The sequence below is a fragment of the Pelecanus crispus genome, chromosome 7, assembly GCF_030463565.1.
Source record: "Pelecanus crispus isolate bPelCri1 chromosome 7, bPelCri1.pri, whole genome shotgun sequence".
In the NCBI taxonomy this organism is placed as follows: domain Eukaryota; kingdom Metazoa; phylum Chordata; class Aves; order Pelecaniformes; family Pelecanidae; genus Pelecanus; species Pelecanus crispus.
Window position 1 is genome coordinate 1229927 of NC_134649.1, and position 16896 is coordinate 1246822.

Genomic DNA, 16896 nt, shown 5'->3' on the forward strand with positions numbered 1-16896 from the left:
ACCCGTGGCTGCTGGGCAGCCAGGCAGTTTGAGAGCCTGCCAGAACGAAAGAGCCCCTGCGGTTCCCCTTCGGCTCTCTGCTGTAAGCCAGCCCATGGACGAGTTGCTTCTCAGGGAGCACTTGCAGGATGAGTTCAGGATCTCCACGTTTCCACATGCTTGTGTTGTGTTTTCTGCCTCCACGGCTGCTCCTGAACCGCTTTGCTAATCCAGTGGGCCTTGCGGGGCTACACTGGGCTCTCCGTCCGCACAGTGTTTGCTCTTTCACTCTGCAGATTTGCCCAGGGTACCGTGGCATCCCGGGAGGCCCACGGACAGAAGCTCCTGTGTTACAGGAGCCGCATTATCTGATCGAAGCTCCTGCCTACTGCTGCTGATAAACAGAGGCAGCAGCAAACCCCACTTTTCTTTGCAGTGTGGGGAACCAGAATCTAATGGTGATGATTTCCTGATGCATGTCTGAACGCAAGAAGCTTTTGGTATGTCTCTTGCACCCACTGTTGCTTCTAATCCTGGCCACGCAGCGTTCACATCCTGGGGTACGACCACAGCGCGTGTTACGCAGAGTTCAGTCACAGCTTTCTGGGGTGAACACTGCAGTCTGTATGTGCCACGCTGACTTTGGTTTCACTTGGAAATTCAGCTCCTTTACGCTTGTTGGAATGTGCTGCTTAATTAATATACTTTATCACACAGATGCTGCGGACCACAGTGCTAAAAATACAGGTCTACTGGCTGTCTCTCAGTGCTGTTGCCTCATCACAACAATTTCACTTCTCTGAAAACATACCTGCTTTCTCCCAGCAGCAGAGGTGCTCGGCAAGGCTTGGAGGCCCCAGATAAGATGCCTTTACAGGTACATCTTTCCTAGCGATATTTCAAAATCTTCCCCTTACAACCGGAACTAGAGTCCCACGCAGTCATAAAAATTAAATTAGCCACTTTCCTGCAAGCGCGTGAGTGTGGGAAAAACTGAGGAGGAGCTGTTCTGTCTCAGTCTTCACCCACAACCTGAGCTTTACCCGCTCCCACTGCCAAAAGAGATTCCCTTCCTTTGGGGTGTTACCTTCTTTTGGGGTGTGTTTTGATCAGTAATGAATACGTAGGACAGCCTGTTCTGTCGGCTGTCTTGGCGGTAGGCAGAAGCCCTAGTTTCTACACCCGCTCCTGACCTGACAGCTCTGGGAAGTTGTATCCCGCCTGTTTCCATCCCCATCGCTGCCCCGCTGGCTACGCACAGGCAGTTCCTCATGACAGGCATGGCCTCGCGCTCGGTCTGGGTGCTGTGCTTCGTGTGCAGGGCTGAGCGTTCCCTCTGACTGCCAGGCGCTGTTCTGAAATAGCCGCTAGTAATAAGCGCGAGCAGCCAAGTTGGCAGCCGAGCTTTTGTCAAATTCAGCTCCCAAGAGGCTGGCACACGCTTTGGTTTTTCCTAAGCTCGGCATCGTGCCAGGCCGGTTCGGGAGCACAGTGTGCAAACACTGGCTGCACGGAGGTTTCCGTCTAAACATGTTTCCTCCCTTCTCCCTTTCTTGGAACCCAGAACAAAATGGGGGCGAAAGGAGTAAAACAAAAGCTCGGACACGGGATTGCTTTGGCTACGCGTTGTTAAAAGACTTCCCACTGCTTGCTTGTTTGTACCCGCGGCCGTGTCTCCTCCCCGGCCCCAGCAGAGACGTGCGGGCAGGTTTGTGCACACATGGCTGGCGCTGCTGGGCGATGGGGAGAAGCGGCCGTAGGGGAAGGTGGGAGTCAGCAGCAGGCAGAGCAGCCTGCCTCCGGAGCCTGCCTGGCGCGCCAGCGACTGCGTGCGTGCTCCGGTTCCGTGTGGCCGTCGCTGCAGGCTGCTCCCGGGAAGGCGCCCGGCGTGTGCACAAGGCCTGGCTCAGAAAGGCACCGGATGGAGACGGGTGCCTCTGTGTGCAGCCAGCGGCGAGCCCGGGCTTGAGACGGGCTGTATGGCACCCCAGGAGAACCAAACCTCGATGTAGCCTTGTAGTGAAGACCGTGACTCTTCCTGGGTTCAAGAGCAAAGGGAGATAAAATTATATCCTCCTCCATGTGTGTGCCTGGCATGGAGATGGATTTATCCGGATGATTAGGGCAGTGAGTGATGCAGGAAGCGGCTGGGTAATTTAATGACGCAGGTAGAAACAGAAAGCGAGGAGCGCATTTCCCTTTCAGTCATGTTGGGGTTTGATTTTTGTGTCCTGTTAACAAACTGCTGGATAAGCCCAATGCCTGGAGAAGTGCAATATATTCAGACCGATCTGCTTTTCCCTCTTACAAAACAGCTGAGAACCAAAGCTTGTGGAGACTCTTACTGGAGACAGATGTTGCCGTGCGGTGGTTTGGTCAGAGGGTGCTCCCCAGCCGTGGCTGCAGGGAAGATGTCACGGAGTGCAGGTGGAGGTCCCAGAGTCACAGTCCATATGGAAAACCACTGCCAGGTTGCCTCTGCTGCTCACAACTTCGGGAAGTCAGTATTGCCTCGCCAGGTGGAGCGTGCGACCACCAAGCTTTGTGCTAGTTCGTGACTCTGATTCACATCCTTCTTGAACTCTGACTGCGGGTGAGAGAATTGCACAAATGGTGCTCTTTAATAGAGCAGAAACGCAGACTTTGGCACTGTAACTCTGAAAAAACCTCCACCGTGGTGCAGCTATTCCTTCCTCCTATCTCACTGTACAGCTTGGCTCCAATTAGTTTGTCTCGACTGCTAGATGTGCAGGCCAACACTGCTTCTATTTCAGGGGAACTTGCCAGAGATTAATTAGATCCCAGGCCTGTTAGAGGACCAGCCAGCAAATTTTGTGTGCCATTAACTCAGCACTTATCACACCAACATTGCTGGAATAAATATACCCTTTGATGTGCTGCTGTAAGCAAAGGTTGTCACAAAAATGAAACATTTGAGCAGATACAGAGCGGGATAGTTTCTGAGCCACATAAGCTGCGTGCTTAGATCAGATTTTAGCCGCGGTTACTGAAACGGCACTAAGCGTGTATCAGTGTGTGCAGCCCTGCGGCGCTCAGCTTTGGCAGTCCCCGTGGCTGGCCACCCATGGCAGCGGGGAGCGTGGGCAGCAGCTACCGCGGCCATAAAATTGCTGATGCGTGAGCATCTAACGGGCTTCCACCAAACCCTATGTCAGCATACACGGAGATGTACAGTCAGTGTCGCTCCTTGTTCCAAAGAACCCCGTGGTTTGAAGGGTAAAGTCACAAAGAAAGGAATATGTGGCGTTGGGGAGACAGTGGAACAAATCTCCGGCAAGAGCCGCAAATTCCCATTTGGTCTCTGTTTGTCAGCAGTGAAGTGACCTTTCCTACCACCCTCAGGTTGTGCGGTACGGTTTGTGCCCACGCAAAGCAAATACAAGCCATAGCAGATTGGCTTGCTTTGGCTCATCTCGCTTGCAAGAGAGCTGGGAGAAAGTCTAGCCAGGGAAGTGGGGCATGAGGCGACAGAAGCCAAGAACCAGCAGTAGAGTGATGGTGAGAGCGTGCTGCAGAACAGACGAGGCTGTATCTAGCTAATAGGCAGAGAGGGCATGGGATGTGGAGAGGGGCGATGTAGTGGGAACTACATGCCAAGAATCTTAGCAGCAGCAGGTTGAATTAATTTGGAGAGCAAAGTGAGAAGCCCGGAGAAAAAGACGGTAGTAGATGTGTCCAGAAGCTGGGAATAAATAGTTCTGGCAGCGTGGTCAGGGGAAGGGCCGGAGCATGGACATCTGTCCAGACTGCACTGCTGTGGCCCGGCTTGGGCTGGTGAGTCAAGGGTGAGGGCTGCGGCATGTGCTGCCGAGGCAGTAAGATTAGCTGGGTTTCCTCCTCAGTCTGTACGGCCTGGATGCCAGTCAAATGTACAAGTCCGTCCCTAGTAATTTAACGTGAAACATCTTGTTCTTGTGCTGACACATGCAGCACGAGGGTGGGAAGATGGGAGCTTTCTGCTTTGACAGGAGTGGAAAAAGGGGAAGGCTCCGCTCTGGCTGACCTGGCTGGTTGCTTTACCCTGCACGGAGCTGGCTAGTGAGAACCGTGGTGCGACTGGGACAAGCTTCACCCGCGACGGGCTTCAGCAGGAGGAAGCGGGCTCACAAGGCGGACGCCGTCCTCTTACTTCTGAGGAGCAGAGACCCGGCGGGTTGGTGCAAATGCATGTATGCCTGTGCTCATCTGGGGACAGGGAACGGCTCTGGAATTGCTTGAGCACTTGGAACTGCTATGTGCAGCTTCTCAGCACTGACGTGATAGCAAGGAGTTATTTTTAAAATTCTGCTTTCTCTCGTACTGGAGTGACTCGGAAGGAGCTTCCTTTAAACAGCATAAATTTCGTGGAAGGAGGAGAAAGCTACTGCTGTTAGCTTGGTCCTGAAAGTCAGTGTTTTGTAAAGCTGAAACTGTCGGTAATAAAACCTCATTTTTAATGAACCAACTATTTTCTGTGACAACTCGGCAGACAATGGTTGCGATTTGAACAACTCCAACCAGTTCATCTGCCCCAGGTTAGACTGGTGCTGGGGCTTAGCTTTGCGCTGGGATTCGTGAGTGGACACGAACGCTGCTGGCTCGTGTTTGTGCTGGTCCTTACGCAAACACCCTTTTGAGGTGCTGTGGCTTGGGTGCGCACTGGGAATTTGCTTTTTCAACTCCGTACCTTCAGCTATAGGAAACCACTGCTTGTATTGCCATGGGTAGAAAATAACCAGGGAATCCTGATCTCACCGGCTTCCAGCTGCTGCCGTCATTTTACCGACCATGTCACTTCAGTGCGTGCCGGGCACGGTGAGCTTACCCGTGCCAGCGGTGACAGGATGGCAACACCGGGCTGAAGTGGAGGGAACCGGGGTTCAAAGGGGGCTTTACTGGCCTTGGAGAGCTGGAGCGGTGCTGGCTGAATGGCAGAGGCGTCGAGAGGTGTCGGCCCTGCTCTGAGGAGGTGCTGGTCTTGGGGGTTTCCATCAGTGCCTCGAAAGCATGGAGGCATCCGCGGGGATGCGGGGTGGCTCCCAAAGGAGAGAGGCTGCCTGAAAGCACGGCTCCGTGGAGGAGGAGAACGCCAAAACCATTGGGCGGCATTCAGAGCACGAACATCTTTTCTCCAAAGAGTTTAAATCTGGGCTTAATCCCTTTCAGAGGAGGGTAGGCTGGCGGTTCGACTTGCCTGGGCGAGGTTTGCATTTCGGAGGGTGCTGGTACTCCCCAGCGACCCCGATGTGCACGAAATTACAGTATAGATTTAAAGACATAGGTATCTTTCCCTCCGAACAGCCTGCCTATAGAGAAACTGAAGTGTTGGAATACATGGTTGGCCTAAATCAATCAAAACGTGGTGACATTCACCTTGAGCTCTGCTGATGTTAGCAAGATACATTGACTGGATAGCGCCAATCCGGCTGCAATAAGCAAGGTTTTAAACACAACCCACGGGTTGCAATTAAATAGTCTCAGAACGGTGCACGACCTTTAAACCTCCCGGTGCTGCGCCATTGTGCGTGACAGGGCTGTGAGTAACGTGATGAAAAGGAGATGTGGGATAGACGTGGGGCTGAACAAAGCTGTGACCAAACCAAGCAAGCTGCCGCCCTCAGACATTCCTTCTGCTGAAGCAGGGCGTTAATTACATCGTTTTAAACGCTGCCTCTACTCGGCTTGTAAGACCTTTTGTGAATAAACACCTCCTTTATTAAGAGGGAGGACGGCTGCGAGGCCAGCGAGCGGTTTTGCATTTTTCCACACCTGGTAAGCGCCCGCGCCAGGCTCCTACCCGCTGCCTCCCGCCCTCAGGCCTGGCAGCTCTGCCCCTCCCTCGCACCTCGCCGAGCCCGGAGGGGCCGGTGTCTCCCCGGGGGTCCCCCGGCCCGGCCCGGCCCCGGCCCCGCTCCCGCCCGCCCTCTCTGTGGTGCCCCTGAGGGGCTGCGCTGGCGCCAGAGCGCCGGCACCGCCTGCCGCGTGCCCCTGCCCCGCCCGCCGCGCGCCCCCTGGCGGGCGGGCGGCTCGGCACGGGGTAAGACTCCGCCCCCACCCCCCGGCGGCCTTTAAAGCGAGGAAGTCCCGCCCCCTCTGTTCCAGCTGCTGATTGGTCGCGGCGGCTGTTGCGGGCGGCGATTGGCTGTGCCCCCCCCGGTGGGCGGGGCGGCGGGCTAGGGGTGCCGCGGCGGGCGGCGGCCAGCGCGTCCCGGCCGGGGCGGCAGCGGCGGGTGCGCGTCGGGGGCCGGGGCCGCCCGCCCGGGGCCGCGCCATGAAGAGCCTCAAGTCCCGCCTGAAGAAGCACGAAGCCGTCATCGGGGGCAGCGCGGTGGGTGCCGCCTGGGCCGGGGGCAGAGGGGAAGGGGAGCCGCCCCCCGCCCGGGGTGAGGGCCTGCGGTGGCGGGCTGAGGGCCGGCGGCTCCTGTGAGGGCGGGTGGGGCTGTGGGAGCTGGGCCCCCGGCGTTACCTGGGGATGGGGCGGAGCTCTGCGGGCGGGCAGCTCCGTGGGGAGGTGGGCTGGGGCCGGGAGCACCGGGTGGGGGGTGCTTGGGGGTCAGGCTGGGGGCTGCGGGGTGAGAGGGGCCGGGGGGGCTGCGGGGTGAGAGGGGCCGGAGGGGCCGGCAGCGGGGCATTGCACGGGGGCAGAGCACAGGGAAGCCCGGCTCCCTGGGGAGCTGAGGCTGTGCTGGGGGCAGAGAGCGAGGAGGAGCCGGGTGAGCTCGGGAGAGGCGAGTCTGCGGGGAGGGGGCTCTTCTGGGGCAGGTGAGGAGCCCTGGCACTCGGGGCAGCTGGGCTGCAGGGGGTTGGGGGGCTGCTGGAGGAGCGGGGGCCTCTCGGGGTTTGAGTGCGAGGGCTTGAAGGGGCAGGCGGGGGGCGGCCGGTGCCTGGGGAGGGGGCACAGCAGAGCGGGGATCTCTGAGCTGGCGCGGGGAAATGCGGGATGAGAACACGCACGGCACCTGGCACCCAGCCCCTCGTTCAGGCTGCCCTAGACGAGCTGCAGCTCGGAAAAACAAGCGTGCAACTGCATGTTTCCTCTGCCTTCAGTGTTGCTTTCTGGCCCCGGCAGAAATTAACACCTTTTTTTTTTTTTTTCCTTTTTCCATAAGAGCCTTGGGAGCCAGTGCTGAGCTGTGACTGGTAACCTGCCCTGGGGCTTGCTGAGATACGTGTGCGTGGCACTGTCAGTAGCTTGTGCAACTGTTAGTAGTTTCTGTGGCAAAATCAGGGCGCTTATCCCAGTGCACAGAAGGAGGATTTACTTAGAAAGTGGACAAAGAGCTTTCGAGGTGGCTAGTGACTTTACACAGTTGTGATTTCTGATCATCCAGTCTGGGAATACTGGACCTGGGGGATTTGCAGCCTCTGGAAGTGAGGTACTGTTGTGATGGTGCAATTGCCTGTGTCTTGCTCTCTATGGCTTCCAAAATTTAGGCTGCTGTTAACTGGCTTTAAATGACCGTATTGGTTTGCATTTTTACTTCATTCATCTCTGCAGATGACTTGTGGTGAGAGAGGTCTTTGTAACTGAAGAACACTATATTCAGAAGTTACTTTGTGTGGTAAATCATCTTTAATTGTGACCATTTAGTGAATGCTTCCCTGGGAGTCTGCTGTGGCAGTTGCACTCCTAAGCTTATTGCTGTCTTCGTGCGCTGATTTGCTAAGCTTGCCGCTGGCTACATGGAGTAGCGGAAAAGGGCAGGTTAATATGATACACTGACTTTTATCAGTCATCTTTTAAGATATTAGCTATCTTTAAAATACTCCTGCACATTTGCCTTGCATCTGAAACTATTACTTGAAAATAATAGCTCATTTGAAAGATATGTAGGTATTCAGGCTTGTAAACTGCTGACTGAACTCATCTGACAAAATGACAGCTCTGTGTGGAAGTGCATCACTGTGCTGAACATTTCACCGCGCAAAGGAGTGATTCAGAAGTCTGTTATGATAATTTGTAATGTGTCGGCTGGCACTGGTTTATGTTATTCGTTAGTTGCCCTATACTTTAGAACTGTTTGTTATTTCAAAGTAAGCCTACAACAATTAAATTTCAACAAATGCTTACAGCATCCGTATTTGTTTTTGAATAGACATGGAGCTTTTTCACTTCCATAGGTGAAGGCTCAACAAGTCTTCCTTTCAAAGTAGGTTTGAGCAGTCTTAAATACCTTTAAGAGCTGAAGTTTATTCTAAAATATGTGAAAGGAAATGACTTTCACTGAGATCCTTTAAAAACTGGGGTTTGTACCTGTGATGTACTTATTTCCCCTGTTTATTACATATTTTGGTTACGCGATCACTCCTCTGGCTAATCAAACACCAACTTACAATCCCCTATAATGGGGGGAAAAAACAAATTCAGCCGCATGGGTGGGTGTTAATAGCGAGGCCGAAGCGGGGGATGCTTGGGTAAAGCCGGCTCTCTGTTCCTAGCTGCTGGGGAAGGAAGGGAAGTGGGTGGGAATCCTGCCAGCATGAGCTGTAGAGGTCCTGCTTGAAACGAGTGTAAAAGGGTTGCCTGTTTGAGAAAGTTCATCCCTTCCTCCTGTCCCCACCCAGTGCTGTTTCCTGAGGGGTGGAGAGAAATTTCATCCCTTCATCACGCTCCTGAAAATTTTCCTTGAGGTTAAGGTAATAGTTACGTGCCCTGCGTCTTCTGATGGTGATCTTTCGGAAATGGCTTTATTACCTGTCTCGTGATGGAGGGAAGCCGTGAAAAGCAGCAGAAAGTAAAAATGATAGTTATTACCAATTCCACAATTATCCAGAATGTTTTGTCTGAAAATGGAACTATCTGGTTTTGCCAACTCCAGCTGGCTGATGGTGCTTGGAAAATAATCCGAGCAGCCTGTTCAGTCACTTCAGTGCTCTGAATAGTGAGATAAATGCTTATCATTTCCAGTAGTGTAGGCTGGAAACTTTGATACCAGATTATGTGGAGCACGAAGCCTTGAGGGCACGGTCCTTGCTTTCAGTCAGAGGTGATGCCCCATTCACCAACATCTACCAGATAGATTTTAATTAATGTAGTCAAACCTATTGGGGTGACCATAGCGGCATGCACAGCTAGTATTTCTGAGATTCTAAAATACTAAATCTTGTAAGTGTATGTTTGTGATTTAGTTTGTGTTTAGCAAATGTGTTCTTCCAGTAAAGTTAGAAATTCTGTAGCTGTATGTACAAGAAGGAAATACGAAATGCTCACTGGTTGGTTTTTCTTGAGAGGACGGTTGAGGAAAGGCTGGTTTATTGTTTTACAAGTTATTTTTGTTTCAGACCTTTGCTAATTGACTTTCACTGGTGAGATTCTAACTGTTGGCCTCTGGGCTGGGGAGAAAGGTTGCCTACTTGTTTCTTTAATGCTTGGGAAATAGCTGTGGAGGTGTTCTGTTAAATTTGAGATGTGTTATCTTATTAATGTGGGGGTTTTAACCTTTCTGTCCTTTGTGACGAGGTCTGGAATTTAGGGAAGGGGGCTTCTGGACTGCTTGCCAGAGGATGGCTACTTGCTGTGAAACATGGCATTCTTACAGATTTGTAGAATAGTTTGGGTTGGAAGGGACCTTTGAAGATCACTGAGTCCAACCCCCTGCCATAAGCAGGGACATCTTTCACAGGTCAGGTTGCTCAAAGTTCATGTCTTTCATCATTTTAAATGAAAAAAATCCTACATTTTTATTACTATTTTTTTAGTGAGAAAAAAATATTTGGAAAACCCTTTTATCACAGCTAGCTACAAATATTTCATAACCTGAAGGTGATACTTCCAGACTACTCAACAGATACTTACATGTACATATTTAAAAAAAAAGAAAGGATATGCAAACATGCTCTTGGTAGTGCTTTGAGCGCAGCTGAAGCGGTATCGCTGAGCAGCGGCAGGTCTGCATCCCTTGGGAGTTGTTTGCATCCTAAGATATGACATCAAAGACAGAGCTGGTGTGAGATACGCGTGCACTTCAGAAATCAGCAGCGCTGCCTGTAGCACCTGCAGGTAATGAGAATGAGCAGATGTAGAACTGTGTAAAAACTTCTATCAGTCCTTTCTGCTCTGGGAAAAGTGATGTTGGATTTTTTTTTTTTTTTAATTAAGAGAAACTGAACATCATATATAATTAGTGGGAAACCATAGTGCAAGAAACGGGTAGACATCTGAGCACTTGGCCTGGTATGATAATCTGTGATTATTAAATTAATACCTGAACAAGTTCTGTAGCTAGTGACAGCTGAACTTGTTTCAGGTTGTGCTAACGCTTTTTTTTCCCCCTGTAGAGACTGCCCACTTCTGTTAAATGGATGACTTTTCCTCTGTGTAAGGAGTGGAACTTTGTGGGTTGACCCAATATGCAATTAAACAACTACTACTGCGCTGTCAGCAGCAGGGAGGCGAGGTACCACTCCCCTCTATACCACTCCTCCCACTATAGCTACACTATATCTTTGCATGTACAGCAGACTAACTGTTAAAAATGATTTGTAGCGCCACTGTGCTGTAGAATGCACATTAATAACTGAAGGAATGAAGTAAAATGTAGGTGTTTGGTAACCTAATTTTAGCTGAAGATTGAAGATTACTTCTGTGTTGAACTTAAAAGAAAAAAAAACTTGTGCTGCTGGTGGCACACATCAGTTTGCAAATGAACAAGATTTCCATGGCATTTTGTTGCTACTCTGCCCTGTGCAAATACTGTCTGTTGTCTGAATTTGCTAATTAATCAGCAACACTGTATCTTTGCATGTACAGCAGAATAACTGTTAAAAATGATTTGTAGCACCAGTGTGCTGTAGAATGCACATTAATAACTGGAGGAATGAAGTAAAATGTAGATGTTTGGTAACCTAATTTTAGCTGAAGATTGAAGATCGCTTCTGTGTTGAACTTCTTAAACAAAAGAAAAAAGACTTGTGCTGCTGGTGGCACACATCAGTTTGCAAACAAACAAGATTTCCATGGCATTTTGTCATGACTCTGCTCTGTGCAAAGATGGAATGGTTTTGTCAGCCACACTGATCATAGTGCTGTGACCTATCAGCAGAATTTTTCCAGCATTGCTGCTGTTGAGCGGAGCAAAGTTACTCTGCCCTCCCCCTACCTCCCTCGTGTCTGTTGTGGGCAACCGAAGGTGACTTTACGATGCCATCTTCAGGCAATGTGGCCAAGAATCAGCAACACTATAATATTCAAATGTGAAATCCTAGACTGACTGTAGTTATTCTTTAGAGTATGTTTGGGTTCCAGGAAGCTTTATTAAGGCGTGTGCTAATGTGTGTGTTTCTTGGGGGGGGGGGGGGGCAACCAAACCTTTGTGATTCACTTTGTTTAGTTAAATAGAATTAGGTGCTTGTTTGTGTGTTGTTTGTGGTTGATGTTGAAGAAACACAAGGTTAGTCAAGACAGGCAATTTGTGGTTCAGCAAAAGCTTTGTGGTGCAGCCTGTTTACAGGTGCATTTTAATTTTCAGGCTCCTTAAAAAGGCGTATTTATCAATGCTTTATCATTTTGGAATGTAGCAATTAAAAATATTTTAAAAATTGGAGGCATACTGAGTGCCTGTGTGCAAGTGAAATATCCTTGGCTGATTTGCAGACATAACTAAACAGCCTTATCTGCATAATTATCTGTTCATCTGACCTTTTGCTCAGATACAACTTGTGTAGTACTTTGTCAGTATTTAAATATTAATATTTATTAGCAAGCAAATGCTTATAACATCTGAGATACTGTTATTGTCTTCATATTTTCATTACTTAATGGTGACCAGACAGGATCGAGTCAGACTGTAAAGTGGTATTCCCTTCCCCATGCATACGTGCTTGAGGCTTCTTCCCTGCGTTGGGAATGTAATAGTCAAGTCGTGTTTCATCACCCCCTAATATTTTCTGATGCTTCGTTATTAGTAAATGGAAGTACACAAATCGATCGGTCCTTGCCTGAGAGCTTGTAATTTCAAACTAATGGTTGCCTCCAGTCCGGAGGAAGGCAGTGTTATGCTGCTTTTAATGGCAGACGACGGCAGCTGGACTCTGACCTTGCTGCTTTCTCCCCATTTAAAGGGGAAATACTTTCTCCTGGGCGCTTGCGGGGGCAAAGCTGGGCTGCAGCAGGACCTCGGCTTCCAGGGCTCCCCGTTATTTCGGTGGTGAAAGCTGGGATGCTCTCGTTGCCGTAAAAGGGTGTAGTGTTCTCCGACGTGTGTAAGTCTGGCCCCGGTTACCATAAAATGTACTTAACAGACTGTTTTAAAATGCAGCTGCAAAAACACTGGTTTGCTTCCAGAGTGCATAAGTAGTTCTGATGGCTTTTGTTAGTGTCCAAGTTGATCTGTATCTCGGGGCTGAGAATTTGAGGATGTTTGATCAATAAAGTACGCTTGAGTTGTGTGTTGGCAGAGAGACATGAGGAAGCTGTGTTTTAAAAACAAAATCTAATTTTTCTTTTTGATTTTAGCAGACTTTGCATCCTTCAGGAGCTGTATGCAGAGTTCTTTGCCACTTCCACCGTATCTTGTGTGCTGTTGTAGTTGATGCTGGTGGCTTTTTCCCCCTACCCCAGCCATGTGGAAAAGAGAAACTGGCTGTGCTCTTAGGTACACGTCACTCCTTGCAGATGGAAATGTACTGCTTCACACAGGCTTAGAGCCCTTGGAATGGTTTTGAGGGGACTATTGGACATGTCGTGTAGATAGGTAGGAGTAGATTTGAATACTCTCTTGATACTTAATAATTTGATCTTGGTGGGATATGCTAACTTGTAGTAGGAAGGAATATGCCTTAAGAATAGGGTGAAATCAGGAATGTTTATGGTGAGGCTTTAGATGGTTACTGTTTGTTTTGCTTTAACCTGTTTGTTAGGAAACTACTACCTGTATTAATTACAGGATGCAGTTGCACATAAACAAGCCATGCAACAGCACAACTGTTAATACGAATTCTTGACACCAGCATTTTGAGAGCAGTGTGAGAGCAGCGCGGTCCTAGGAAGGCTGGTAGTTTTGATCACTGTTTAGACCAAGCCTCACCCACTCTGTAGCATTCAGTGACTTTCCCGTAGATGGAGAAATTGCAGTAAATGAGGTGATAACATAATGTGCTGCATGTGGGAACCTGCTGGGTGAAACAAGAACCCTGTGTTCCAGCTGTGTCTGTTTTTCCCTTGTGTAGACTAAACAGTACATCTTACTCCTGCAGTTTTAAACTCCAGAACATTTGCATGTGAATAGACACATCCTGATAAGCGAGATATGCTTATGAAATATAAAATGCCATTTTCTCCCCCATTCGAGCTCACGCTTTCCCAAGCGTGGTATGTGCAGTATTTTCTAGGCATCTGCAGATAAGCCAAAGTCTGCAAGATCGATGGGTATTAGCTGATGTGCATCTGTACTGTAGGGGGAAGCTACACCTCATGCATATCTTTAAAAAATAGTTTCAATAGTCTAACCTATCCTTTCATTTTGTTAGTCTGTGCAGTCTTTAAATAAATCAAACTACTTCAAAAGCAATCGTCATTGTGCCGTACAAGATCACAGGGTGTGTCTGTTCAGCCATTGGTTTTGAACACAAATGTACTCTGACCTCTGTAGAACGAGCAGGAAAATTAAATGTGCGGGCTGATAGATGTGCCAAGCCTCCCTTCTCGTGCGCTCGGCTTACATGATACATGTGCATTTTTCAAGTAACTCTCTCTGTCAGTGAGTGTCTGCCTTTCTCTGCAGGAAAAATGCATGAGAACTAAACTGGAAAAATTAATACCTTGTGACAAAGAGCGACCTAAAATGAATAATTCTCGGTCTCTTCTTTGACAAGAATTGTTCTATCTAATGGCTCACAGACTTCAGAAACTGCAGTGTTTATTAATAGCTATTTCCATAGAAGTGTGATGTTAGTGTTTTTGTCTAGATAACTTTTAGGACTGTTGATGTATTTGTGAGCACTTGCTGTAAGTGGTGATGGCAGTGTTTTGCCAGAGCTCTTTGCTCTCTGTGTTTTGTGTGTTTTATGTGCTTATGTCACCCGCTAATGGCATTAGAGGAGGATGTGTCCCGTTTGGTTTTTTCCATTAATAGGATTATCTGCCTAGCGCAGCAGTGACGAGGAGCTGGGTTCACTTTCACAGGTTTATGTCGGCTTTCAGGCTGAAAGGTTTAAGAGCTGCTCTGAATTACAATTGGTATTTGTGAAGTGAGTTAGATGACTGCTAAAGATTGTCCATGTTTTATTTAAATATGCTGTTTGTTTATGTAGTTGGTGTTCTGCAGCTATGTAGGCGAAGTGTTAAGATGCTCTGCATGAGCAATTCCCAGTTCAGGTGGAAGTCTCCTGAGCAGTACTTCTACTTCAGCAACAAGTTAACTTGTCACAGTTTGTTTCATTCCAATATTAAGAGCAGTATTTCTTGTGCCCCTGGCTCTGTATTGTCTTTTTAAAAAGGTCAGTGCATTCTCAAATGGGAGTTGTAACTTGTGGATTGTGCTCAGACTGGTGACCAGAAGTCTCTTCTTGTGGCCTTTTTGCTGGCATGAAAAGTCTTGAAAGTTCTTGTCTGGCTGCTGGAATTTCACTCTGGGGAATATTTGGGTTGAGAAAAATCTCAGCAGAAGAGCTGCTGGGATTAAAGGGTTATGGATTGCTTTCCAGAGGCCTTCAGGTTGGAATCTTCATTTGTCTGCCCTGGTTGGGTCCCCATAACCCCAGTATTACTCCCTCCTCTTGTGCCTCGGGCTCGCTGATAAAGCACTCGCTTTGCTCAGAGCTCCTCGGTGGGGACACTTGGGTGGGTGGTGGGGTGTGCAGTAATGCTGTGCATGGCTTCAGGGACTCTGCCTGCTTTTCCTCTTTTGGTTGAGAGGGAGGAGATGCCCAGTGGATTCAAGCTACTTAGGGAATATCCCTAAGTATGGTGCTATCTTTATTGATAAATATATACACTGTAACAATAATAAACTTCAAACATTGATTTTGCTAGTTGCTTCTCAGGTTGTCAGCAGTGTACAAATATATATATTTGGTTTTTGTAGCCTATCAGAACTGCCCTTGCTGATAGCACCCCATGGCTTTCATTGCTGGCAGTGGTGTGCCCTCACCACTGCCTTTGGTAGCTACAACGTCTTGGCTTGCTTTGCTCAGAAACGTGAGAGTCGTTAGTCTGGGTACCAAATATGCCCTGAGTGTAAATACCTCTAGTGGCCGTCATTAATGCTCTTGCTGCTCTCATCTTTAAACACTTGATTGTAACGATGGATGAGGAACAGGCTTGTTTCCGAAGGCTGTCGTTTTAAAGAGTCTCCTATAAACTTTGACTCTGAACTCACTGTATACTCTTCTCAGTAAACAACCGAGAGTGGCGATGTTCTTTATCTGCTGCCTGAATTGGTGCTGGCTGAGAGTGTTGCGGCATACAGCATAGGAGGGTGTAGTAATGTTATGTGATGGTCCAAAGATATCTACAGGATGGGAACTGCAGTTAGGTGAAGTAGCTTGACTTCTGATCTGCTAAATACCTGCTAAGATAAGGGGGTTTGGGTTCTGAGAGAATGGAAGAAGATAATTGTTCATGCAACATGTAGTTAAGTTGTACAGTCCTGTCCCAAAGGGTGTTCCGGGTGCTAAAAGCTTACCTGGACTTGAGGAAAAACTGGGTAAGTTAATAGAACAATAATTAATTCAGAATTATTAAGCATGTAGGTAGGATCCCTCTAGCCCAGGAAGTTTAAATCATTGATTGAAAGCTAGGAGAGCTTTTGGACAAGTATTCTGTGCTTGGTTCAGTTTATGTTCTTTTTCTGAGCATGCTGGTGTGTACGTACATCTCTGCGCCGCTCCTGAAGGCGTTACAGTACCAGATGGATGTACAGAGTGTGTGCAGACGCCTGACATATCTGCTCAATGTAAAGCCCTTAAACTGAGAGCACACCAGATAGAAGCTGCTAAGAACAAGTACTGCATTTGATCCTAGCCAGATGGTGGGGGTGGGATACTCCCTTATCTTTGGAGACCTGGAGTTGGGAAGAATTCCTGGCAGGCTGAGCTTAGGTAAAACAGGGGCTCTGTTAACAGAGCATGGGCAATACTGGCCTTAGCTAGGCATCGGTGCTGTGCTTGGCAATTCAGCACCTCCAGAGACCTGCACTGCTGGCGCATCTGATGAGGGTCTTTGTTCTGAAAAAGCAAATCTGAATTAGGTTCCAAGCTTCGGTTACACTGACAGAATGCAACGCAAGCATGTTTCATTAGTTTCTGCCCTTTGAGCTCTCTGAGATTCACCTGCCTTGGAGAACAATTCAATTGGTGTGAGTTTGTAGCTGGACTCCGTTTACCGAAGCTGCTCTGTGCTGATGGAGCCATGAAAGCTCTGTTTCCCAAGAACTCCTGTCTGTGCTTAGTCTGAGCTGGGCAGGAGCGGGGAATGCGGTTTAGCAATCCTAAATCTTGTGGCCAAGACACTCTTGGGAGGATCTTCAGCATAAAGGGCCTGCAGGATGAGTGCAGCTCATGAGTCATGAGGAATGTCTGCAGGCAGATAAAAATAGAGACAAGTGAAACCTTTGGGATAAATAAATCAAAGACTGTTCACCTGGAAGGCATCGTCTTACCTACATGGTTTCTCACCAGACTGATTTCAGTTGAGTGGTTTGTTTTTGGGTGGGTTTTTTTGGTTGTTTTTTGCTGTTGCTGTCACTTGTGAAGTGTATTTATTTTTTTTTCCCCCGAAATGCCATTTTTAGCTTGAGGAGACAGACTTGGTTCTGGTCAGAAGATAACTTGAGATGACATAGTCATTGCACTTTTCTGGAGTAGCTTTGTCATGTGGACACTAATTGCAGAGAAGTCTTGGAAGGTTCTTCTGAGAAACACGTTAGTGCTGCGAGGCAAAGGGCTGGCGCTCGCTGGCAAGTGATGCGGAACAGTTTA

The 16896-nt window shown here is 48.6% G+C and overlaps 1 protein-coding gene across 1 annotated transcript in view; it reads left to right on the forward strand.

Moving 5' to 3' along the window:
• Positions 1-6250: 6250 nt before the first annotated feature.
• UACA (uveal autoantigen with coiled-coil domains and ankyrin repeats) overlaps positions 6251-16896 on the forward strand; it is a 33692-nt gene continuing 23046 nt past the window's right edge. The window contains exon 1 of the mRNA XM_075714311.1: positions 6251-6307. Coding sequence (XP_075570426.1) covers positions 6251-6307 — 57 coding nt within the window. The remainder of the gene's footprint in view (positions 6308-16896) is intronic.